The sequence below is a fragment of the Rattus norvegicus genome, chromosome 8 (genome assembly GCF_021556685.1).
Source record: "Rattus norvegicus strain SHRSP/BbbUtx chromosome 8, alternate assembly SHRSP_T2T, whole genome shotgun sequence".
Classification (NCBI taxonomy): domain Eukaryota; kingdom Metazoa; phylum Chordata; class Mammalia; order Rodentia; family Muridae; genus Rattus; species Rattus norvegicus.
This window is the reverse complement of record NC_141541.1, coordinates 115,641,877-115,658,957: the sequence shown is the minus strand read 5'-3', so window position 1 is coordinate 115,658,957 and position 17,081 is coordinate 115,641,877. Positions and strand designations below refer to the sequence as shown.

The 17,081-nt window shown below is 41.1% G+C and overlaps 1 protein-coding gene across 14 annotated transcripts in view; it reads left to right on the top strand.

Annotated features, from left to right (window-relative positions):
- The first annotated feature begins 1,357 nt into the window (after positions 1–1,357).
- Positions 1,358–17,081, top strand: part of Dock3 (dedicator of cyto-kinesis 3) — a 355,025-nt gene continuing 339,301 nt past the window's right edge. For 12 of the 14 annotated variants that reach the window (XM_087562345.1, XM_087562340.1, XM_087562344.1 and 9 more), the window contains exon 1: positions 1,358–1,770. In XM_087562345.1, the coding sequence (XP_087418471.1) occupies positions 1,734–1,770 (37 nt within the window). In that variant the 5' untranslated portion in view covers positions 1,358–1,733. 14 annotated transcript variants of the gene reach the window in all.

The following is a 17,081-nucleotide window of genomic DNA, read 5'->3' as shown; positions in this document are numbered from 1 at the left end:
CTTGCTTTTTCAATTAATGGCCATGAACTAACTGTTGAGTTGGGTAGAGGCTGAGAGGCCAGAAAGATGACTTTAGCCTAAAGCTTGCCTATGGGCCTATATGCTGACAGTTCTAGGGGAGGAAGATTAGAGTTGTTGGATACAAATGGATACCTGAAATCTCAGACAAAAGAGGAGGCTGGAGAAAATGGTGTTGGCTACTGATCTTTCAGGGGGCCTTATTCATATTCTCTCTCTCTCTCTCTCTCTCTCTCTACACACACACACACACACACACACACACACACACACACACACACACGCACGCATGCACGCACACACACACACACACACACACACACTCATTTTAAAATAAGACACAATTTAAAACGAAAGAGAGGAAAAATGTCACTGTATTGACACTTCCTGGAACAGAGATGCTGAGATGGGCTTTGAAGAATAGGACATCCAAGAATGACAGCGAGACAGGGCTGAACTTACAAGGTTTTGAACTTACAGTGCTGGTGACAAGAGATGATTGGATATATGCTGAGTCCAAATATAGAGTTCACAAGTTCCCAATTTTTGCTCAGCAGTTGACGGTAGGGGTTCATAAGGTAACGTTGGCAGCTATCAGAGGGGATAAATTCTTAGGAGACAGAAGAAGAAAGTTCCTAGGAGGGATCCAGACCTCAGGATGGCTGGAGGTGGAGACCTGTGTCCCACAGAGGCTGTGGCATATGGCATAGGTCTGGGGTACACAGATTGAGAACTAGGAGAGGAAAAGAACTGGGGGAGGAAAGACTTCTTTACTAGGAAGGCCACTAAAATTGTTCAGGTCACACACACACACACCACAACAGTCAACTCAACAAAAGAACTCAGGAGATGTTTGAGGCCTTGGCCTATATGCAGCACCCTAGGAGCCCAAGAACTCATGCACATCACTTAGTTGCTTTGAGCTGATCTCATTCTGCCAGCTTCTCCCTCGATACCCACGGACCCTCGGACATGGCAGAAGAGGATCTTATGAAGGATGTGGCTGTGACAGTACTGTGACAATGAGATTAGTTTAATGACGATGCCCCCATTTTTTACTGGTTCTCCTCTCTCTGACCAGAGGGGGAGCGGCCATCTCCGTATGCCTGGCAGGAGACACTGTGGCCTTCCACACGCAGGACCGCGACCCCGTTCTGCGGTAGCTGCAGCCAAAGGCTCTGGGTGGGCGGAGGGACCTGGCCTCCCGGGCCAGGCTATCCAATCGCCTCTCGCAGATTTCCCTCCGCTGGCCCGCAGCGGCGTCTCGTGGATTCGCGCGCGGGCTCGGGCGGGCGGCGCGAGCCCGGGTATTGCGAGCCCCCGCGCGCCAGGGAGCGGCGCATGCGCGGGCGTCCCGCGAGCCCGCTGAGGCGATCCGAGCCGCGGCGGCGCCGGGAAGCCAGCGACTGAGCTGTGAGGGACCGAACGGCGGCGCGGAGACTGTGGCGACGGACAGGTGGTGAGCCTTCGCCCGTGTTGCCAGGGGCTCTTCGGCTGCCCGTGGAATCTCGCGGTCGGTCAGGACGTGGCATCCGGAGGTGGCGGTGGCATCCCGGACGGCCTGTGAGGGATGCGCCGCCTACTGCCCCGCGCCGCCTGACCGCCCCCGCCTTGCCTCGCGGTGCGCCACAGCCGGGCCCGCGGCCGCCCCTGCGGCCGTCCCCTGCGCGCTGTCACCCAGCCGCCGCGCTCGCGGGGCTGTGCCCGGCCCGGCCATGTGGACCCCCACAGAGGAGGAGAAATACGGCGTAGGTAGGTGAGGCTGGGGCCTGGCAGCGACCGGGGTTCAGGGGCATGTACCCGAGTCCCGGGCCCCGCCTCGATTGCTGCCCCGGGCTGGCTCCTCCGCCCCTGCCTGCAGACTGTGCGGCCTCGGCGCGGGGCGGGTGCGGTACAAGCGCGGGGATGGGCCCGGGGCTCTGGGTGCGGGAGGGCGGCAGGGGGCGCTGGCGGTGCGGCCTCAGCAGGTGCGGCGGGCGGGAGGGGCCGCAAGGCTGGGGCAGTTGCGGGAGGTTTGTGGTTGAGGCGCAGGACAGTTTAACCACGAAGCTGCATCTTGAGAATCTGCGTTTCCCAGCAGTCAAAACCTCGATTTTAATGAATTTCTGCACCAAAGTTGATGAGCTTCATGGTTGTTTATTTTCCGATTGGAATCTTACGAAAAGGGATGCAAAACGTTGACATCATTTTCCCAGTCCAAAATGTTGCGGACCTTTGTTTTGCTTTAAGTATTAGAAATAGTTACCCTACTGCCGTGGGAAGTGTTTTGGACATAAATCATTGTTAAAGTTTAGCGTATTTTGTTGACATTGTTTTCTTTAAAAAAAAATCTGTTTTCAAATAAGAACGTTACTCTTTAGTTTCTTCTTACACTTTTAGGTGAAACTCCGGATGATTTCTTTTAATATTCCATTTCTTTAAAAAAAGAATATTCAGTTTTTAAGGGACTGAGTGTTTTTTATTTTTACTTTTACAGTGTTAGTATTTCGTGGTAAGTCACTATGCATTATTGTAAACAACCTATTGGATTTAGTTACAAATGTTTAAAATGTGGAGTGTGCAGGGTTTTTCGTTCTTTCTTAGCTTGCAATGGAAAAATTTTAGAAAATTTATAAGAAATATATCGCTTAAAGGCAAATTATTATTTCAATTATTGCAACAATTCTATTAGTACTTCGTTCATAATTCACTATAAAGTAACTTTGTAAACTGCAGTGGTTTTGTAAAGTGCAGATGTTTTATAATACGGTCAGGTAAGGTATGTAAAAATAGTATTCATAGCAGAGAGGCTCTTTATCTTCTTCTGAAAAGTAACATTCTAAAGTTTGTAATTAGCTATGCTACAGTGGACCTGGTTAAAAAAAAAGTCCCGGAGTTCTAGAGTCTTTTGAAAAGGAATTAGGAAATGGTGCACAGGCTGTATTCACCCCCTAGGGACTCTTTTACCTTTTCTATTTAAAGCATTCCTTGAATACTAAGTTGCTACTGGGAAATGAGGAGTTGATGGTTTTTCTTCTGTGTTACTTGTTATCAGAACTACTTAATTAGAATAACAAGCAATCTGTGCAAGTGGTCAACTGTCCAGTGGTACTTGATAAATTTTTCCCTTCTGGGGAGGTTCTCTCAAGTAAAGCTGATAGTGGGATTCAGAGTGCTGGCTTCTTTTTACTGGTGCTTTGAAAAAATTATGTAAATGATCTTCTTAATGTGTAAATGAGGCTCCTGTTAACATACCTTACAGGGTTGTGAAAACCAAACAAGTACACACTAAGTAGTTTGTAAATGCTAATCTCCCCATTAGTACTTAGAGAATGTTAACACTGTAACAATAGGTATGTTAGTTCTGAGACTGGTAATTCAAACCAATCAGGATAGGTATATGTGAATCTTTAAGTACTAGAATTTGAAGTGTGATTTACCAAAACAGAAGATGGAATGAGATTACTTTTAGAAAAATTGTTATTCCCTGCAGAGGAGCATAGCATTGAGTACAGGGTAGATCTTAAATGCCTGTTGTTATTTGGAAGACAGTTTCTTTGTAGCTGTGATCTGGTATAATTTTGATGCTCTTTCTGCCTGCCTGCCTGCCTGTCTGTCTGTCTTTCTTTCTTTCTTTAAGTAACTACTGTCTTTTTTTAAAGTAAAGAAAGTTTTCCTCAACTGTCTCTTCCTGTCATGATCTAAAGTTTTTGTTTAAATTGCTTAAAACTCTGAACTTTCTCCCCTTCATAAACTTAGGGGCCATACTTCTAGGTGTTTTCTTTTTTCTTTTTTCTTTTTTTTTGGAGCTGGGGACCGAACCCAGGGCCTTGCGCTTCCTAGGTAAGCGCTCTACCACTGAGCTAAATCCCCAGCCCCATAAGTGTTTTCTTAAAATCTAATTCAACCTGTAAGATATCTTCAATTTTGTATTTAATAATGATAAAAATGTCAATCAAAATGATTTTTCTATTAGTCCCATTGTTTGATGGCTTTAAGAAGTAACTTAAAAGTTTTAACGATTACCACTGTTTCTATAAGAAAATGTTTCAAGTTCAGCTTTTTAAAATTAAACATTCATTTATTTGCTTGTGTGGAGAATGGTTGTACCCATGCTATGACATAACATGTGGAGGTCATAAGACACCTTGGGGAGTCTTTTTTTCCTCTTTTTCTTTACCATGTGTGTGTTTTGGGGATTGAACTCATGCCATCAGACTTGGTAGCAGGTGCCTTAGCCCACTGAGCCATCTCATTGAATTTTTTTTTCTTTTTTTCGGAGCTGGGGACCGAACCCAGGGCCTTGCGTTTGCTAGGCAAGCGCTCTACCTCTGAGCCAAACCCCCAACCCCCATCTCACTGAATTTAACAGGGATTTAATGTCTAAAGGTTTGTGGTAGAGCCTGGTGGGTTCATATTTTTTTGAATTCAGGAGATCCAAGGATCAGTATTTTGAGGAGGCATCAGAAGTAGTGAAGACAGAAAGAAAGGACGAAAGAAGGAAGGAATGGGGGAAAAGATCTGTAATACAGAGGAGTCTGAGGTGGAGCAAGAGCCATGTGGGAAAGATCCACTGTCCACAGTAGTTGAGTAAATTTACTGGTCATTAGAATAGCTTGAAGACAGTGGCTTCATTAGTTTTGTTATGGCCCATCAGTCCCAAGAAGGAAGCCTAGTTTTTGAAGCCTCTGAAAGAGAACTAGTACCTCTTTTTGAGGCAAATCCAGAACTTTATTTTGTTCTTAAAAACAAGGATATAGGGGCTGGGGATTTAGCTCAGTGGTAGAGTGCTTACCTAGGAAGCGCAAGGCCCTGGGTTCGGTCCCCAGCTCCGAAAAAAAGAACCAAAAAAAAAAAAAAAAAACCAACAACAAAAAACAAAAAACACCAAGGATATAATCTGCACTTATTATAATGATAGGTTTAATATCAGCAGGGGTTTAATTGAGATTTAAAATTTTACCTGAGCCTTGAGACAGGAGTAAAGTGACAGATCTAAGGTATTTGGCTAGTACCTAAAATTCAAATTTGAAATTTGAACCCAAGATTTCAGAATTCTAAACTATAGAGTCTTCCCTTTTACAAAAATTATTATGGTTATTTGTGTGGGCGTGTGCGTATATATGTATGTATGTATGTATTATATATGTGTCTGAGTGTTAACAGGTAAGGTCCCATGGTGATAGGAAACAAATTTTCCAAGTTTGTCCATCCATCCAACCGTCCTTTTGTCCGTCCGTCCGTCCATCCCTTCCTCCCTCCCTCCCTCCCTCCTTCCCTTCCTTAAAGATTTACTTATTTAATGAATGTGAGTACATTGTAGCTGTCTTCAGACACACCAGAAGAGGGTATCAGATCCCATTACAGGTGGTTGTGAGCCATCATGTGGTTGCTGGGAATTGAACTCATGACCTCTGGAAGAGCAGTCAGTGCTCTTAACTGCTGAGCCATCTCTCCAGTCCTGGTTCTTCTTTCCAACATGGATTCCAGGGACCAAACTCAGGATGTTAGGCTTGGGCAACAAGTGCTGTTTTATTTGCTGAGTTACCTTGCCAGTTCTGCAGATTCTTTTATTACACCCCTTGCTTTTGAATGGAATTTGTCAGTAATATATGTCTAACTTGAAAGTTGAGACATAGTCCAGAGCAGTAGTCCTCAACCTTTCTTTCTTTCTTTCTTTCTTTTTTTTTTTTCTATTTTTCGGAGCTGGGGACTGAACCCAGGGCCTTGCGCTTGCTAGGCAAGCGCTCTACCACTGAGCTAAATCCCCAACCCCGTCCTCAACCTTTCTAATGCTGTGACCCTTTAATACAGTTCCTCCAGACCCCAGCTATAAAATTATTTTTGTTGCTACTTTGTAACTGTAATTTTGCTACTGTTATGAATCATATTGTAAATACCTGTGTTTTCTGATAGTCTTAGGAGACCACTGTGAAAGGGTTGTTCCACCCCCAAAGGGGTCATGACCCATAGGCTGAGAACCACTGCTCTGAGTCTTCATTTTAAACTAGGTAACTATATTAAAGGAATTTTCCTACCTTGGATATTGTATAAGGTTATATAATATTACTATTGCATTAATGAAAATAATGGTTTATTTTGATGGGTACATGGCATGAGTTCAGAAAGCAAGTTTTTAATAATGCCTTGAAGACTATATTAGGTGAAGACTATATTATTATTGTGATGGTGGTGGTGGTGGTGGTGGTGGTGGTGATGGTGGTGGTGATGATGATGATGATGATGATGATGACAGGGTCTCACTTCTTTTTTTTGTTTTTTTGTTTTTTTGTTTTCTTTCTTTTCTTTTCTTTTCTTTTTTTATTAACTTGAGTATTTTGTATATACATTTCGAGTGTTATTCCCTTTCCCAGTTTCCGGGCAAACATCCCCCTCCCCCCTCCCCTTCCTTATGGGTGTTCCCCTCCCCACCCTCCCCTCATTAGGGTCTCACTTCTTAGCTGGCCTGGAGCTCACTATGTAGACCAGGCTGGCCTCAAACTCAATGAGATTTGCTTGTTTTGCTGGAATTAAAGTTGTGTGCCACCATTTCCAGTGTATTGTTCTTTTTTCAAAAGACACTTAGGATAGAGGAAAGAAATTGAATTTAGCAAACATTTATTGAATGGCTTTTTTAAGCTAAAAAGAGTTGTTTTAACCTCTTCTCTAAAGCAAACAGGAACTAACTTGCATGGAATTATCAATTAAAAGTTTGTGTTTGTGTGTGGTATATGTGATGTATGTGCATATGTGTAAATGGAGGTTATCCCCTAGGAGTCTTATCTCAATTGCTCTCTGTCTTATTTTTTTGAGCTTTTCTTGTTGAGCTTGGAACTCAAGGATTCAATTAGATTGGCTAACTGTCCAGAGAGTATCTGGAGATCTCTGTCTTCATCCCTGATTCCAACACTGGTGTTACACATGTGTGCCACCATGTCAGGCTTTAACATGGATCCTAAGGATCTGAAATTATGTTCCCAGGCTTGTGGGACATTTTATTGATTGCCCCCCCTTTATTTAGAAGGGTGTTTTGCTGTATTGTTCAGGTTAGTCTCCAGTTTCTGGCTCCCACCTCAGTTTCCCCTGTAGTTGGACAACAAGTGTACATGAATTACCATAGTCAGCTTCATATTTTAATAGAAAATTTAGCATATAGCAACATTTAGTAGACTTCATATTTACAGATTATTTAATCATGCAGTATTAGATCATACATTAGAAGCATTAAAGTACATTGTAAACATGGTAATGTTTTCAATGTAACATTTAAAATTTTTGTGTCCATATTTTTGGGTCTGCTAAGTGTGTTCCAGTGTTCGCAGAGGGCAGAAGATGGTGTCAGAACCTCTAGAGTTGGAATTCAGGCATTGTGAGCTGCCAGACATGGGTCTGGAAATCTGAACTCCAGGTCCTCTGGAAAAATTGCACATCTCTTTAACTCCTGAGCCATCTTTCCAGGTCCAGATGTAGTATTTTTAGACACATCCTAAAGCATGATAGTCTGAAAAAAAAAACCAGCCATTGAGGTTGGAAGTACCTCATATTCATACCTTGTGTTTATATTGGTGCTGAATATTAATTTTTAATAGCTTTTGAATCTTCCTTTGAATTTTGTCTTTAATTTTGATAGTAAGAATGTTTAAAATTATTCCTACTATGTAAACAAGCAGTTGGTCTGCTATATTAGGGACTTATTTCCAATATTATGATTTTACTGATGTGAACAAGCCTATTTATGATTGTGCTCTCAAGTCTCTTGCATACCTCCCTCTAGACAAATTATGTATAGAGAAGCAATGTTTTGTAAAGGTTTTGCACATAGTCTCTGAAGACATTTTTAATTTTTAAAACATACATAAATACATCACCACTTATTTTAGCTGTGGTCCAGGTACTTGCTATGTTACACAGTAGGATACTTTAGTGAAGATAATGACTTCATTGGGAAATATCTGTCAGAAACATCTCATTTTCCTGTTTGTCTACAGTGCTACAAAATCTCAACCTCCTACTTCCGCATACTTCCCCCTTTCAGTACTCATTTATGTGCTCTTGCTAATGAGTGAGAGCCAACATTTGTGCTGAAATTAAAGCATGATAAACATAGATGTAGAACTATGATGTACATTTTACTAGATGTGTATTTGACCTTCACTACTCAATTGGAGCCCATATTATTATTACACAGCTGTAATAACAAGAGTAACCCCCTCCCTGAGACATGTTCTCTCTGTATAGCTTTGGCTATCCTGGAACTTGCTCTGTAGATCAGTCTGGTCTTAAGCACACAGAGATCTGCCTGACTCTGTCTTCCAAGTGCTGGGATTAAAGGTGTGCACCACCACTGCCAGTTAGAATATTGTTATTGCTGACTAGAATTGATGACTTCATGTACATTCTTATAAATTTTTGTTTTTTTGCCTCCATATAAATTGCTTGGATTATACCTTTCACTAGTTCAATTTAGAATATAAAAAATATGTGTCTGGGTATTTCGACTACATATTTCTGTATACTCTGTGAATGCCTGGTCCTAGGGAGTCACAAGGGGTACCAGATCAGAATTAGAGAGGAATGTGAGCTGCCGTATGAGAGCAGCTAATGAATGCTCTTAGCCATTGAGCTACCTCCAGCCCCACTAGTGTAAATTTTGGCCTTTAACAGATCATAGAGAAAATACTGCTTAAGGTTCTGTAATTTGATCACTAGGAAGGACCCATGTGGTGGAAGGAGAGAACCAACCCCTGCAAGCTGTCCTCTGACTTTCGCACACCTTTCATGGACACGTGTGCTCAGATACACTTGTGCACAGGATAAATAAGAATGTAGTAAAACAATTAAAACATGTTGGGGGTAACTTATTGATTTTTGGTTAAGCCAAACAACCAAAACAGCAACAACAACCACTAGTGTTTCCGTGTAGATTTGAGAGATAGTTTATTAGCTAAGAATATTGGTTGCTCTTCTAGAGGACGCAGGTTTAATTTCCAGCATTCACATGGGCTCACAGCAGTCTATAACTTCAGTTCCAGAGATGCTGACTTCCTCAGGCAATGCATATGTGCAGCATACTGACACAAGGCAGGCAAAATACCCATACATGTGAAATAAAAGTTAAATTTTAAAAAACTATTTTATAACCTTGTTTGTTTTACACCCCCCCCCCCATGCTTGTTAATTTGGTTTTTGGGACAGGGTTTCTCTGTAGCTTGGCTGGCCTGGAACTCATTATGTAGGTTAGGCTGGCCTTGAACTCACAGATCTACTTGCCTCTGCTGAGTGTTGGGATAAGGGCCACCTACCTGGGTATTTTATAAACTCATAAAAGTTGGGAATGTGCCACAGTTACCTCAGTGTTCTTGAAAGGTAGAACTCAGTGTTAGGATATAGAATGGTTCATACATGTACTTGAGAATTAAATTGAATGCTTTTTTAGTGTGGTATTACATTTGATTTTTGGTGACTTTGTAGACATTATTCCATATTGTTCATATTGAACTTAAAACCAGTTTAACTCTAGGACTCATTTCATTTGAACCAACATCAAACTAAATTCTGAGTTTATTCATAATCTTAAACAAAAATGTTAAATGTTATTTTTTTTTTTGGACCTGGGGACCGAACCCAGGGCCTTGGTGCTTGCTAGGCAAGTGCTCTACCACTGAGCTAAATCCCCAACCCCTAAATGTTATTTTAAAATACATATTTCATCACATTTAAGTTACTGTATGTAGCTTATCAGTTCAACTTCTCAAATATTTTTTTTTTTTTTTGGTTCTTTTTTTTTTTCGGAGCTGGGGACCGAACCCAGGGCCTTGCGCTTCCTAGGTAAGCGCTCTACCACTGAGCTAAATCCCCAGCCCCCCAACTTCTCAAATATTTTTGAAGTTTGTGATTTTACACATCTTTCCTCGTTGATCATTTATCTATACAAGTAGTAAGATTTTGTTATGCAAGTGGTTTGTTTTTTTTTCAGCTAGCTAATAAAAGTATTAAAAGACAATATTTAATTTTCAATAAACACCAGAGGGAGGTATTTAGTACATAAAATTGTGTTTTTGCTGTGTTATTTTTTTTTCTTTTTCTTTTTTTCAGAGCTGGGGACCGAACCCAGGGCCTTGCGTTTGCTAGGCAAGCGCTCTACCACTGAGCTAAATCCCCAACCCCTTGCTGTGTTATTTTTTGAATACAAATTATCTGGATGAACATTTCACGACAATGTCAGCTATACCATCTTTGTGAACTGGATAGTGCTTGAGATTAGGGCAGGTTCTAAATTATGGCCTGTGGAAGAAAGATGTAGTTACAGGGCATGTCAAAGAAATGTTAGAATTGAAAAGATTTGTTTTTTTTTTTTAATCTTCATATGTAGGAGAAATTGAATCTAAAATTTTATTGTCCTTTGTTTCTGATACTCTTTCCAAATTCCAAATCGCTATAGTTTGAACTTGGAATGCTCCTAATTCTAATGCTCCTAATTCTAAGGTATTAAAGATGGCGCTTAGCCCACCCAATTAGACAAGATGGATGAAGCAAAGAAGTGCAGGCAGACAGGAGCCGGATGTAGATCGCTCCTGAGAGACACAGCCAGAATACAGCAAATACAGAGGCGAATGCCAGCAGCAAACCACTGAACTGAGAACAGGACCCCCGTTGAAGGAATCAGAGAAAGAACTGGAAAGCTTGAAGGGGCTCGAGACCCCATATGAACAACAATGCCAAGCAACCAGAGCTTCCAGGGACTAAGCCACTACCCAAAGACTATACATGGACTGACCCTGGACTCTGACCTCATAAGTAGCAATGAATATCCTAGTAAGATCACCAGTGTAAGGGGAAGCCCTGGGTCCTGCTAAGACTGAACCCCCAGTGAACGTGATTGTTGGGGGGAGGGTGGCAATTGGGGGGAGGATGGGGAGGGGAACACCCATAAAGAAGGGGAGGGGGAGGGTTTAGGGGGATGTTGGCCCGTAAACCGGGAAAGGGGATAACACTTGAAATGTAAATAAGAAATACTCAAGTTAATAAAAAAAAAAAAAAACGTTGGGGATTTAGCTCAGCGGTAGAGCGCTTGCCTAGCATGCGCAAGGCCCTGGGTTCGGTCCCCAGCTCCGGGGGGGGGGGGGGGGGGGGAAGATGGCACTTAGCTTGGGCTATTGGGAAATGGCAGATGCAAGGCTTTGTGAGTAGTCCTCTGGCTATTGGGGGTGTGTCTTTGAAAAGAGTAGTGGGAATTAAGCTGCTGCTTCCTTTCTGTTTCTTGCTTCCTTGTTTACATAATTTGCTGTGCTATGTGCTCCTGCTTCTCTCTCTCTCTTTTTTTTTCTTTCTTTTATTCGGAGCTGGGGACTGAACCCAGGGCCTTGGCGCTTGCTAGGCAAGCACTCTACTGCTGAGCTAAATCCCCAACCCATGCTCCTGCTTCTTGAGAACACTAGTTTCATTGGCTTAATCATGGGGTAAAAGTTCCAAGATTGTGATTAAAATAAATCTTTCCTGTTTAGAATATATATATATATTTAACTTTTTATTCTTTGTGAATTTCACATCATGCACCCCAATCCCACTCATCTCTCCATTTCTCCATATTCCCCCTCCACTCTTGCAACCTCTCTAAAAGAAAACAAAAACAAAATCTCGCCATGGAAGCTCTAGTATGTCATGGTGTATTGCATTGTACATCCCTTTGCCCAAACAGCTTTACTTGCAAATGTTCATTATAGTGAATTAGTGGTCTGGTTCAAGCCCTCTAGCTTCTGCTATACTGTCAATACTGGATCCTAGCCAGCATTCCTCTCAGATATCCTGCTGGTGCTGCTTTGATTCTTCAGGATTAGCCCCTTCAAGAGCTCCAGCAGTTCATAGGAGGGGTAGATGTTAGGGTAAACCAACTCAAAGTCCTTGAGGGGGCAAGGGGTGGAGTAGCTGAGTTGCTCAACCTGCAGGCTCTCCTGTACCTGTGCCATCAGAGTTTTCCCCAGTGCCCTGGCAAGGGCAGGGCCAGCTCACTCTAGTGTCCCAGCTGGAAAGGGGTGGGGCTAACTCTCCCACCTGCCTCAGGTACTCTTGCCCTCCATACTGTACTGGCCTTTGGTGGTAACATGGACCATGGACATCAACACAGATGGGCCAGGACATCACCTTGACATCAGGTGGCAGTGCAGGTACTCACATCAGGCTGTTCCTTGCCACTCTTGTGTCTACAGTTCCAACTTTCTTCATAGTGCATAGACTGTTATGGATGAGGGCCTCTGGGTGTCTTCTGCCCGCCTGTGCTTATAAGCTAACATATCTCAGATATTTGTTGATTATAATATATCTATGTTCTTGGTATGGCCCTATTCAGAAAGACCTTAATTTCCTACCTTTTTGGCTTGTTCAGGTTATAATATGACCAAGATTCTACGGCTGCCATTTTCTGCTTGGGGAATGCCAGCTGAAAAAGCTCAGATGTCATCTCTTTAGTGCCCTTCACAGCTCTGCCTGATGTACATGAGTGCTGCGTCTGATATGTCCTTACTCATTTACAATACGCTTAATTGCACTTCTTTGCCACAGAAGACTTAGAAGCTTTTGGACAGGGACTTTCTTCATGTTGTTTGTTTGTTTGTTTATTTAATATTGAGGCTGATTTTGAGGGAAGTTTGTGAATCTAGTGTTGTTTTTAGGTATGTGACATTGTGAATATAAATTTTTGCTTGACCCTTTTCTTTCTTGAGCCTGTTAGGAATTTACTGCTTATGACTGAGTTCAAATGACTGATTTTGGGTGGGAGCCTGAGGATTCCAGTTGCAATTCATCTCACCTTGAATAGCAATGATTGCAACAGTGATTAGGAAATCATAAATCAGGTAATTGTAATATAATTTGACTTTTCTCATTACCTTTTCTTCAGCATCTTTAGGGAATTCTGTGTTTTGGATGAGTGGCTTTTCCACTCTTAAAAGCACCACAAAGAGATTTTTGTCTATTTTGGTTGAAGTGTCTTCAAAATTTAATGTATTTTAGTTTTCTCTAAAGTATGGCTTTAGCATGTTGAATTCATTTGATGTTTATTTTTCTGTATTCATTTTTATTATATAAGATACATATTCATTATAGAAATATCAGCTATGGAAAAACACAAAAAGAAATTAACCATGATTTCTTTTACACAGATATAACTCTAGCTAACACATTGATATAACTTTCTAGTCCTTTTTAAAATATGTGTAAATAGTCGTTTAAATTAACTTTGGATCATATTGTTTTACACACACCCACAATTAATTTGAAGTTAGAGCACTACTTGTGGAGTTAGTCTTTATTTCCACCACCATCACTTCCTTGATCAGTTTCTCCTTTGGAGAAAGAGTTTGCTGAACTTCAAGTTTATCAGGTCAGGTAGGCTGACTGGCTAGTGATATTTAGACTTCTGTTTATTTCTGTCCCTGTCTCACAAAGCTGTGATTGCACATCTTCCCTGCTCAGCTCTTGTGCTTGAATGGCAAGCACTTTACCAACTGTTTTCTTCTTGACTTCTTTAATGAACCATTCTTCATTTAATGGTTTGTCATTTAATTTCTGTGAGGTTGTGAATGTTCCATTTTTCTTGTTGTTGATTCTAGTTTCATTCTATTATGGCCAGATAGAATATAAGAAATTCTTTTTTTTTTGGTATTTGTTGAGATTTGTTTTGCGTTCTATTATATGACCTATTTTTGAGAAATTTCTGTGTGATGATAGAAGGCTTATAAGATGTCTGGTAGGTCTATTTGACCTACGACATCACTTAACTCAGATGTTTATTTTTATCAGGCTGGTCTGTTTATTAGGATGATGTATTAACATCACTCATTATTATTGTGTTGTGATTAATCTGTGACTTTACATCTAGTAGTAGTAGTAGTTTCATGAAATTGAGTGAGTATATCAACATTCAGTGCATATATGTTTGAATAAAGTGATCTTTTAGAAAAATACCTTTCTGTTTTTTTTCTAATTTTAATTTGAAATATTTTGTCAAAGTGAGTGCCATCTAAGTGTTGTCTACAAGAAATATACCTCACTGGTAATGTCAAACAAAACCTGGGGGTAAAAGGATAACAATAAAATCTAAACAAATAACACTAATATTTTGTCAGATACTAGAATTGTTGTACCTGCTTGTTTATACAATTTTGTCTCAATGTGTGGACCAGGCTGGTCTTGAACTCAAGATCTACTTCCCTATCCCATCAGGTGCTTGGATTAAAGGGGTATGTCATCATACCCAATGGAACCTGTTTTGTAAATCCATTCTGTTTGTGCCTCTTGGTTGCAGAATTAGGAATATTAACATTTAGGGTTTTTATTGAAAGGTATACATTTATGCCTGTCATCATCTTATTTAAGGACTATTATTACTTTGCATATCTTCATTGCCCTTTTTATGATTCTAGCACATCCCCTCTGTTCCCCATAGTCTCTTGAAATGTGTTTACCTTTCTTTTTTGTGTATAAGATTCCTTTAGTGTCTTCTGTAGTGATAGCTGAGTTGCCAGGAAATTTTTTAGTTTGTAATTATTATGAAAAAGTTTTTCTTTTCTCTTTTGGTGATAAAGGATAGCTTCACTGGGTATAGTAACCTGAGTTGACAGCTACTGTCAGTCATTCAGAGGTTAAAACGTGTCTGTCCTCTTATGCCCTTTTGGCTTTTGGGTTTCTGTTGAGAAATGTGCTGTTACTTTGAAGGTTCGCTTTTATATCTTTGTTGGTATGTCTCTTGGTTTTCATTCAGTAAACTTTATTTATATGTTTAGTTTTAATATTTTTGGTTATTTTAATTGTATTACTGTTAACAGAATTACTTTGGAGTAAAACTCTGTAGACAAAACTCTGAACTGTGTCTGAGGGAATTTGTAGGTTGGGTTACTGGAGGTGGGAGGACATACTCTTGATTGTGTGTAGTGCCATTTCATGGGCTGGGTTCTTAAGCCAAATAAAAAGAGAAAAATGAGGTGGATATCAGATTTGATGTATCTATGCTTCCTGACTACAGATACAATGTGCCAGTTGCCTCATGATCATGAGTTCTCCAAAGTGGTGGGCCGTACTCTCAAACTGTAAACTGGAGAGACTCTTCCATAAGTTTGTGTTCTAGTTTTATTTCTGTTGCTATAATAAAATTCTCTGAGAGAAAACAACTTAGTGGAGAAAGGGTTTATTTTAGCATACAGTCCATTATTTTGGAGAAGTCAAAGTAGCAGAAATTCATATCACATCTCCTGCTTGCTTATGCTCAATTCAGTTTCTCCATTTGGAAACAGTTCAGGACTCCCTGCCTATGGAAGACAGGCACCCATAGTGTACTGGATCCTCCCACATCAAACTAATTAAGACAACCCACCATAGACATCCCCGTAGCCAGTGCAATGCAGGCAGCCTCTCAGACTGTCTGACCAGGTAATTCTACATTTTGTCAAGTTGACATAGTTACCTGTAACTGATTGTCGGGTGTTCTGTCAAAACAATTAGAAAAGTGACTTGTAGTGTTTTAGCAGCAATATGGTATGGGAGATTATTTTCTAGTCTCATTTAGTGTTTTAAATGCCTCCTAGGTCTGGATATATGTTCTTTCCCTAAGTTTGGAAAGTTTTCTGCAAATGATTTTATTCAGGGTGTTTCCATGCATTCTCCCTCAATGTCTGAGTCATAGACTTGGCCTTTTCTTCTTATTGGATTTTTTTATTTACATTTTGCCCCCCACCCCCCAGAGCTGAGAACCGAACCCAGGGCCTTGGTGCTTGCTAGTAGCAAGTGCCTTACCACCGAGCTAAATCCCTAATCCCTTTTTATTCACATTTTGAATGTTATTTCCTTTCCCAGTTTCCTGTCCATAAGCCCCCTGTCCCCTCCCCCTTTCTTCTATAAGGGTGTACCCCTCCTCATCAATCCCCCTCCCCCATCCTGGCCCTCCCCACCCTCCCACCCTGACATTCCCTTACACTGGGGGTCCAACCTTGGCAAGACCAAGAGCTCCTCTTCCTTTGGTGTCCAACAAGGCCATCTTCTGCTACATGTGCAGCTGGAGCCATGGGTCAGTCCATGTATAGTCTTTGGGTAGTGGTTTAGTCCCTGTGAACTTTGGTTGGTGGGCATTTTTGTTATGGGGTTGCAAGCCCCTTCAGCTCTTTCTATCTTCTTCCAATTGGGATTCCCATTCTCAGTTCAGTGGTTTGCTGCCAGCATTTGCCTCTATATTTGACATGCTCTGGATGTATCTCTCAGGAGACATCTATAACCAGTTTGTGTCAGCATGCACTTTTTAGCTTCAACGGTCTTATCGAGTTTTGGTGGCTGTATATATGGGCCACATGTGGGGCAGTCTCTGAATGGCTGTTCCTTCAGTCTCTGCTCCAAATTTTGCCTCCCTATCCCCTCCTATGGATATTTTTGTTCCCCTTTTAAGAAGGACTGAAGCATCTGCGCTTTGGTCATTCTTCTTGAGCTTCATGTGGTCTGTGGATTGTATTTTGGGTAATTCGAGCTTTTAGGCTAATATCCACTTATCAGTGAGTGCATACCACATGCATTTTTCTATGATTGGGTTACCTCACTCTGGATATTTTCTAGTTCAATTCATTTGCCTATGAATTTCATGAAGTCATTGTTTTTGATAGCTGAGTAGTACTCCATTGTGTAGATGTACCACATTTTCTGTATCCATTTCTGTTTTGCCTTGATATTCATAAGGGAAATTGGTCTGAAATTCTCTTTCTTTTTAGGGTCTTTGTATGGTTTAGGTATATGCATAATTGTGGCTTCATAGAAGGAATTGGATAATGCTCCATCTGTTTCTATGTTGTAGAATATTTAGACACTATTGGTATAAGGTCTTCTATGAAGGTCTGATGGAATTCTGCACTAAACCCATCTGGTCCTGGGCTCTTTTTGGTTGGGAGACTTTTAATAATTGCTTCTATTTCTTTAGGAGTTATGGGTTGTTTAGATGGTTTATCTGATCCTGATTTAACTTTGGTACCTGGTATTTGTCTAGAAAATTGCCCATTTCCTCTAGATTTTCCTGAATATAGACTTTTGTGGTAGGATCTGATGGTTTTTTG